Source organism: Bidens hawaiensis, unplaced genomic scaffold, assembly GCF_021521415.1.
Source record: "Bidens hawaiensis isolate Kalapana, Puna unplaced genomic scaffold, B.hawaiensis_p1.1 tig00020749_1, whole genome shotgun sequence".
NCBI classification, from domain to species: Eukaryota; Viridiplantae; Streptophyta; class Magnoliopsida; order Asterales; family Asteraceae; genus Bidens; species Bidens hawaiensis.
The window spans coordinates 99,305-108,401 of record NW_027493186.1 but is presented as its reverse complement, the minus strand read 5'-3'; the positions used below and the strand labels follow the sequence as shown (position 1 = coordinate 108,401).

Sequence of the window (9,097 nt, the reverse complement as noted above, 5' to 3'; positions counted from 1 at the left end):
CCTGGGTTTAAATACAGACATGATTTGGTGAGGGATGTTCTATGCAATGTTCTTAAACGGGCCGAAATTTCAGCTAAAAGGAGGCTCCCGTAAACTTTCTTATGGATTCTCTTGAAGGAAGATCTACGTTACGACTGGCCAATATTCTTGTTTTTGGGTGGGTAGGGGGGAAACACGCTTATGTGGACCTCACAGGAGTCTCCCCTCTTGTTGGGATAAGGGACAATGGGTTTGTTGCCTGTCAGGCGGCATTGAAGGCGGCCTCGGGTAAGGTTGTTAAACGCGAGAAAGCTTGTTTGGAGAATCAACACGTGTTTATCCCCTTTGCCTTTGACACTTTTGGTTACTTAGCTCCAGATGCCGTGGACATTCTAAACAGAGTTCAAAAAGTCATGCATAGCAATTTATCGGCTCATAAGAATCAAAACTTTGTTCTTAGTAGGATTGGGTTTGCTATCCAAAAGGGGGTTGCAGCGCAGCTTGTTGCCCGCTTACCTGCCACTTCATTGTAAATCGTTTGGTTGGTTTTATCAGATGAGATTGTGAATACGAGTAGTTCTTCCATAAACATATCCAATACAAGTAGTTTGTTCTAAAATATACTCGCGGCTGTTTATTGCTTTGTTAATATACTCAGCTCATAACTTTCTAGTCTAAACTAATCGTTACAATGTTGTTTTGAAGTTATGGGCTTATAATCGCGCCATCTTCTTGTTGTTTGAACATGCACATCAATGGAGGAGAAAATTGATAATATTGTAGTTTGTTATGACGGAAAGTGGGAAGATACAAAAGGAGCTTGAACATTAAAGTTTTCAAACACTTACCAAAAAAGAATTTGAAAGGTTTCTACAAACAAGTCGGGAAGAGTAGTATCTATATAAACGTACCGCGGCTAGTAGGATTTAATTAATTGTATCGTGGAGAGTAATCTTTTACAATATTTTATAATTAAATCGTATTAACGCTAAATTGAGTAGCCACGAGTAGATTATAAGGTCAAACTACTCGTGACGGGTTAACTGGTAACAAACTACTCGTATTGGATATGTTTACGGAAGAACTACTCGTATTGGGAATGTATGAGAAAGAACTACTCGTACTTACTATTTGAGATTTCAAAAACTAACCGGCCCAGTTAGTTTTTTGTAAAACTAACCGGTTCGATGAATTTGGTAAACAAAACAACTCGTTATGGTTAGTTTAGTAAACTACTCGTGTCTCGAAAAGTTTTAATCTACTCATCACGACTAAAACATTTATGTAGTACTCGTGGTTGTTGATTACGATGCACGCAACTACTTTAGTCGTGACGACTAAATGGTTAATGAACTTACTCGTCAAGGTTAGTTTATGGCCTCGTGGCATGTTTTGATTGGACCTGCAAACTACTCGTGTACTAAAATAATCTACTCGTCACGACTAGTTTATAATACCTATTTTGGAAATTATTTGAAAATCATACCTAAAACTAGAATTTTGTTTTCATAAATACCTATTTTGGGAATTTTCCCCATTTTTTTTGAAAATTTAATATATCTTGTATATTATATTAAAGAAGGCTATGGGCTTAAGCCTCATTGTATTTTGTTTAAATTGTTAAAAAAAAAGTTAAATGAAACTAGGGTTTTATTTAACAAATCTGCTATATTATTAAAGCAACAACTCTTTTCATAAATAACTAGTTTGAAGCCCGTGTATTATATGGGTAATTGATGAAAATACACATTTTCTTGAGTTCAAATGCATATATGAGAAAATTATTAAATCCAATTTGAAACCAATCTTATATAAAAAATTATGCACTGCTGCTCGAATCCCAGTTTAAAAATAATTTGAAGTTTACCATACAAATCCAAATTCTTCGACAATGATGTGCCTTTATTTTCTTTATTTACAATTACCTGTGACTTTAAAACTTTATTCTAACAGAACTGCAAATTCAGTTTTTATATTTCCTTATTTTCTTATTTCAACATTAATGTTAATAAATGAATCGGTTAGGATTTACATTTAATAAAAATATTGAATTCATGTATTGAAATGGCTTAAAAGACAAGGACCATGTATTAAAATTGGTTGAAAAGTGAGGAGGGCTATGAGATTGACATTTGACAAAAGTGGTAGTATTTTATTAGAGTAGATAGATATGTATTCTCATAATTTCTTGCTAACAAGATAATTCAAAATTATATTCAATTACATTTAACATATTCTAATCTTCTATACTATTAAGTATTAATACATGTGTTTCTTAATTAATTCAGGTTTTTCTTTTCAAGTTTTATGGTAGTTATTTTTTATTTTGGTTTCATTTCGGGCTTTAGTTTTTATAAATTTGTTTCGTTTTAGTTTCGTTTTGGTTCGATTTTTTAGTTTCATTTTTGGTGGATCTAACTTTATTCAGTTTTTCGTTCAGGTTTTTACAATTTTTATTTTTGGTTCGGGTTCAGATTCATCGGTTTTAAGTTTTCAGTTTCATTTTGTTTTTTTAGTTTTATTGGTATTTGGTTTTTTTTAGGTTTTCGGTTTTGGTTTGTTTTACTTTTTTTCAATTTAGTTTCGTTTCAATTTGTATTTAGTTTGTTTGGTGTTTGGTTTAGTGCCTATTGAAAAATAAAAGAATATTTAAAGGTTCATAAATTAAGTGAAAGGTTCACATGAGTTTCAACTTGCAAGTGAGTTGAAGTCATTGAAGCTTTATAATTTTTTTGGGTCTTCATAACCAGTAATAATAAATTCGCATTTGGTAGAAAGAATTTCAAAAGCTAAGAACGTTGTATGTTTTACCCTTTTTCTTCTTAGTCTTCAAGTGTGTTATTTTCATTTTCATTTATATTTTAGAAATCTTTCGATTTGCTTTGGCTCAGGTCAAAATGGGTTTAGTTCTGGTCAACAAGTCAATATAAAAAGGTATTGATTTCGTTCGGTTTTCAATGGGTCTTTTTAGAATCGTATCGATTTGTTTTTGGTCATAACGGGTCAATTTTAGAAGATATCGATTTGGTTCGCTCGGTTCAAATTTTAGCCGTTCGATTTGGTTCAGTTGTAAATGAGCCAAGCAACGAGCAAGTTTTCGCTCGGTTCGGCTCGGCTCATGAACAGCCCTAGACAATGTTAGATTGAGTAGCCCGGCAGCAAGCGAGCCCATAAATTAAAAATTTTCGAGCCGAACCGAACAGACCTTTGCTCGTTGCTTGGCTCATTTACAAACCGAACCGAGCAGAGTGGCTCGTTTACAATCGAGGGAAAAACGAGCGAGCATTTTTCAAGCGAGCGGCGAGCGATTTAAACGACCCTAGTTGTCACCATAGAAAGCAAAACGAAAATTTTAACATTTGTTTTTATTATTAAGGCCAAGACATCCGCTTTATGGGCCCGCTTGCTTCTTGGCCGCTCAACCGAACGTTGTTACTTGTGTTGTTACTAGACATGTACAAACCGGCTTACTGGTTATTTAAAAACCAATTAATTAAATAACCGGTTAGTGGTCAACGGTCAATTAACCGGTTAGACCGGTTAATCGGGTCAGTTAGTAACCGGTTTTCAAGAGCAAAAACCCTAATCGGTTTGGTTATTAACCGGTTTTGGGTATAACCAAACCGGTTAACTAATAATTGATCAGGAAAAAAGTGGTTTAAAAGAAAATAATTTAAAAACCTTAAACTGGTTTCGGTTAACCAGTTATTAACTGGTTCTGAAGTCAAAATGAAAACTAGTTACTCACTGGTTTTTTCTACGTAGAAACTAGTTAAAGAGGAACCGGTTAACCGGCTTGGATGTGCAACTCTACTTGTTAGTTGTTACTATAAATGGCAGCAACCAAAAACAATGGTTTAGTTTTTTTTTTTTTTTTTTTTTTTTGGGTTCCTTGTCTCTTTATGTATTTGTTAGGCTCTCTTTGTAGGGGCGTCCCATCCAACTCACAACTATTTTAACAAGATTTCATACGCTAAGCCACAACACCACTATCATTCTTGGGGGTTAGCCCCTTAACGCTCTCCCATACTTTGGGTGGGTTGGGTCATCTTCTCTCCACCAATCACATCTAAACACACGTACACGCATTTATTTATTTTTTTTTCTGTTTTTTCTTTTATTTAAATATTAGTTAAACCATAACGTGATATTTAGAGACTGAATTGGTTAAAGCCATAACACATAGTTTACGTGGCATGAGGTTATACAGTTTTTTATTAGCGCATAACACATAGTCTTGTAACTATGTTAATGATCTTTTTTTGAAAAACATTTTGTGTTTTGGTAAAAAGGTTTGATTTTTTAAGGACGCATCCAAGTTACACTTTTGACGATTGAATTTTTATGTTATCCATTCTTCTCACTTTATACTTTATATTACAAACAAATTGAATATTACGATAGAAAGGTATGTATTCATCTTTGGCCAGTATATTAGGAACGGATGATAACATGTTGTCATGATTAATCTTTATGGAGATGAAGTTTTGCAAGTTTTATGAATAATGAATTTTCAAATGTAGAGATCCATTTTTCATCATCTCTAATATTATAAGAATGTTGGTATCCTAGGAAAGAAAAAAAATAAAGTGTTCGTAAACAAGATAAAGATAAAAATAAAGAATGAGATGTAATAGATAATGATAAATTAAAAAACAAAATGATATTTAGTTAAATTTTAAATATGGTGATGATTCTACTCTTTTATTTAGCTAAATCACAGTGATGGAGATTCTACTCCTTATTTACAGCCTATATGTTTTCTAAATTCTCGTAGATACAAAGGAAATAGAAACAATGTACTTTCTCATCTTATTTGATTCTTAATCTTTTATTAGTACATATGTCATTCAAATTCCACATACTTAGACAAACTCACGGTCACTCTATTTTCTTATCACATAAAACTAACACACAAAATTTGAAAATAAATTGAAGAAAACGATCAAAACAAGCATTAAGGATTATACATTCTTAGCTATTTACGACAGCACAATTCCTTCGAATTTCACCGGAGGCTCCGGTTTTCACCTTAATCTGACCCATTTTCTCCATCGATAACGCAAACTCACTGAAAAAATTCTGGAGCGACCCTTGAAGGAGTTGGTTTATGTATGCCAATGTGTTGGTGTTTCTAGTCAAAGCCGAATCAGACTCGAATAAGCCCCTACGTTTTAGCAGCAATGTGTAGTAGCTAAGATCAAAAGTTTTACGGCTCCCGGGATCCATCTCAACTTTTGTTGTGTTGTCGTTCTGTGTCCGACATTTTCTTGATCTGAGATTGTCAGCGTATTCGCTATCGAGTGTTGGGTCTCGATCTCCCACACCCGTGAAGTTGTATAGACGGTTTGAAAATGATGGACAGTGTGAGATGCCAATAGTATGAGCACCTAAAGTAAGTCATAACATCATAAAATTTAGCCAAAAATCTTCAAATGGCACTAACAAATGCTAATAAAGTTTAGAGATCTTCATATTAGAAAAATATAATTTAATTTAACGAGTAACATCATAATATTTGGCCAAAATATCTTTAAATGACATCAAACTATGCTAATGAATTTGGCCAAAATATCTTTAAATGACATCAAACTATGCTAATGAATTTGGCCAAAATATCTTTCATCATGAAGTAAAAAATAATTAATGTACCTGAAAGTAAAACAAGATCCTTCAAATCAAGACTTTTATTGGCAAACTTTTGTATAAGGATAGTGATATTGTCGAATGGAGCCGGGATTTGGTTCAAAGCCTCAGACGCATTCGATAACAAACCGTCTCTTCGACCTGTAGGGACTTTCCAAGAAGGGCCTCCCTATAATAAACCGAAAACAACAAAAAATTCAAAAAAAAAATACTAAAAATATTTTTTTTTGAAATTTTTATTGTGCGCTCAGTTTTTTATTTATTTATTTATTTATAATGAAATTTGAAGTCTTACAGTGATAACAATAGAGTCTCTAGCCGCAAGAGCAATAATATCAGCACAAGAAACAATTCCAGGGCATTCTGCTTCGACTAAGCTCTTCAGTCGGTCAATGAAATCGAACCCTCTTACTGTTTGGTTCGGGGTTGCCACTTTCTCTGTTTGATTCCCTGAACTTGAAGTCACATTCAAGAGGATTGATCCATCACAACCCTATGTAAAACAATCTTTCGTTAAGAACAAAATTGTCATTTTCGTTTAGGAGTTAATTAATTATACGAGTCGATTAGAGTAGATGATGCAATAGTCATGTTGAGGTTATAATAGTCATTTTCGACGCGTTAAATAAACAGTGATATGTAAGAACTAGAGTACAATATGTAAGGAAGGTAGGTCTCTAAACGAATTGAGCATTTAGTGAAATCAACCGATCTTAAACCGTGTGGAGAGAAGTTCATTTATGTTTTGATCATTTAATAAATAAGCAAACAAACATTCACACGATATTTTGTTTATTTAATTACAAGACGAAACTTGAGCACATGCCATGTATTCATTTACGTCATAAGCGTCCGTTTATGTTTGTTCATTTAAGTTTGTTTATGTCCAGTTATTTTCGTTCATATATTTTTGTTAAGTATTCATTCAGTTCTATTTATTACTAATACTATGTTGAAATAAGTTTTTTTTTAAAGGCCAATGTTTTATCAAATTTGCGGTAAGTTCAATTATAAGGAAATTCATTTAATTGGATAACGATATTTACTTTTGTGGTGTTTGATGGTATCCGGTTGTATTAGTTTTATCTTTTTTTTTCATTTTTATTCGGCTATATGTTTGTTTTTATGTTCACTGTTTGTTTATGTTCGTTAATGAGGCGCCGCTCGTTAGTATTAGCGAACGAACATAAACAAACACGAGCGCATTCATTTTCTCAACAAACAGACACGAACAAGAAAAATTGTTCTTTTAGTTATTGTACGTTTGTTTGGTTGGTTGGTTGGTTAAAGGTAAATCAACAAACACAAACAATTTGTTTGTGTTTGTTCAGTTCATTTTAAAATCGAAATGTAAAAAAGTGAAACCCAACAAAAATGTACATAGTCAAATTCACGGTACGCCTAGAAACCGTAACTTTTAAAAATTGGTGTGACAAATGACATGAAAAAAATGTGAAAAATGAAACGAACCCTGACGAAACAATCATGGAAATGCATTCTGATAAGAGCAGCCGCAAGCGATGGGGCATTCGGGATATGCTCATTCACGTAGTCTTGCACAATTTTTTCAGTTTTCGGGCATGAACTCCCATAAAATCCAATCTGCAAATCACCTCGAACCGATCCAAAAATCACTAGAAAAGTCAAAATCAAGCAAAACCCTTTCATTTCTTCGCCTCGTTGCCTTCTTCTATCGATGATTATGCAAGTGGAACCTGGATTTACAAGCATGCAAGCAAATGAAATGTTAAACTAAGCTCATTATTAACAAATATTAAAAAATAAAAAACGAGCTAGTATGATTATTTATACCATGTCCATGTGTCAATTCAAGAAACAAGCATCACCTAATCCTCATGAATGAGTGGCATCAGATACAAATACACTTCAAAGGGCATGCAGTTGCTTTCAATGGATATATGGAAGATGTGGTATATATGAATTGAATGGTTGAGCTTTTATTTAAGTTATTATATTTTATATGTTTATGAAGAAACACTAACCGGACCCCGGACAGATTACGGGTAACCTGGGGGTTAGATAGCTGTTTCCCACGAGGGGTTAGACCCGGCAAAGATGGTTCTGATAACCTGCAAAACAGACACCGTGAGCTTGTCACTGAGAAGGGGGGGGGTTCCTCCTTGTGACCACCCTCCGGCGTGAGAATCAGACTAGATTGCTCTTTAAATATAAATGTATATTAAGAGATTGCTAGAGCAGATATCAGGTATAATATGATAAGATATGTTAAGATGAGATGGTCATACCATTTGTGGTATTTATAGCCGAAGGTAGGTTTCCAAGGAGGTGTGGCCGGCTGCAATAGTATTCCTGTTCAACCAACAGTGGCCTACGCACGTGCCCTGCTGGTAGTTGGTGGGTAGGCAGCGGCTGATAGTGACCAGGCCTGCCGTGTACTATTCCTTTTCCACCAACTGCCGGCTATGCACGTGGTATGGCAGTAGTTGGTGAGTAGGCAGCGACTAATAGTGACATACAGTACAGGAGCATGCTGCTCGCCATACTGTTGTCAATAAGCTGTCGTATCTTTAGTCAGATCTTTTGCCCATACCTCGTCAGGTACAGTACAGAAGATCTTCCCGTATCGTACGGACTGGCTTATTTGGGCGGGAGTATTCCCCCTCCCGCCCTTGTGCGGGATTGTTCCCGGCTTTGCTCATTCCTTCAGGTGACACTGAGTGATTGAGAGCTAAGTGCCTTGTGCGTGTAGCCTTGCTGCGCGGGTGGCCTTCCCTGATGGCTTGTATCCGAGGCTGCGGGAACAGGCGGAGTCCTTCACCATTGGGAGGCATTTCCTGCGGGAACAGCTTGCGTACTGCGCGTAAGGACGTCACGTCTCTGAGCATGGTGGGTCCTGCGGATCCAGTTGGTTTCTGCGCAGACGTCCCTCTTCAAGGTGAGTCTTGCGGGTCCAACTGGGCTCTGTTGGGACCTACCTCTTCCAGTCCCCCCAGTCCAATGTTCTTCTCATGAGTGTTTAATAAAGTGAGGTGAACTTTTGGACTTAAGCAAAGGGTTTTGAAAAGGGTTTTTTTTAAGGTTTTCCATGAGGATTCTTCCCGCGGAAGTCCTTGTCACTTGCAGAAATTCCCGAGTTTCCTGCTTGATCTTTGGGTATGATGCGGGTAGGCTGTAACCTCCTCGCAAGTCAGGAGCGTTGAGTCCCACTTGTGTGGATTCTCCCTGAGGTTTTGGTAGTTTTGAACATAGTGATCAATTATGTTAAAACCACCAATTCCATCCTGGAGCCTCAAACAATGTAGTTCTCGACGTTCCCGCTATGCGGGGATGTTATTTCCGTTTCCGCAAGCATTGCCCAGAAAATCCTTCTTGGTTTCAATTCCCTGCGGAGCGTTAGGTATGTGAAGGGTTTTGCCTTAACACTGTACCCGCGCTCGTCTTACGGTTACTTTACTTCCAAGGTATTCCTGGCGTCAATTCCCTGCGGGTG

The 9,097-nt window shown here is 36.0% G+C and overlaps 1 protein-coding gene across 1 annotated transcript; it reads right to left on the bottom strand.

Moving 5' to 3' along the window:
* Positions 1-4,945: 4,945 nt before the first annotated feature.
* On the bottom strand, positions 4,946-7,320 carry LOC143561615 (peroxidase 3-like). The gene is made up of 4 exons (XM_077049647.1): positions 7,096-7,320; positions 5,921-6,118; positions 5,632-5,794; positions 4,946-5,369 (listed from the first exon to the last, which is right to left on the bottom strand). The coding sequence occupies exons 1-4, from the start codon at positions 7,291-7,293 to the stop codon at positions 4,954-4,956; spliced, it is 975 nt and encodes a 324-aa protein (XP_076905762.1). The 5' UTR covers positions 7,294-7,320; the 3' UTR covers positions 4,946-4,953.
* Positions 7,321-9,097: the final 1,777 nt, after the last annotated feature.

Bases quoted from the DNA above. Each gene is read 5' to 3' on its own strand.
- LOC143561615 (XM_077049647.1), bottom strand. From the start codon at position 7,293: ATGAAAGGGTTTTGCTTGATTTTGACTTTTCTAGTGATTTTTGGATCG. The intron at 6,119-7,095 runs GTTCGTTTCATT...TGTTTTACATAG, and splicing joins TCCATGATTGTTTCGTCAGG to GGTTGTGATGGATCAATCCT. The intron at 5,370-5,631 runs GTACATTAATTA...GACTTACTTTAG, and splicing joins GGATCTTGTTTTACTTTCAG to GTGCTCATACTATTGGCATC.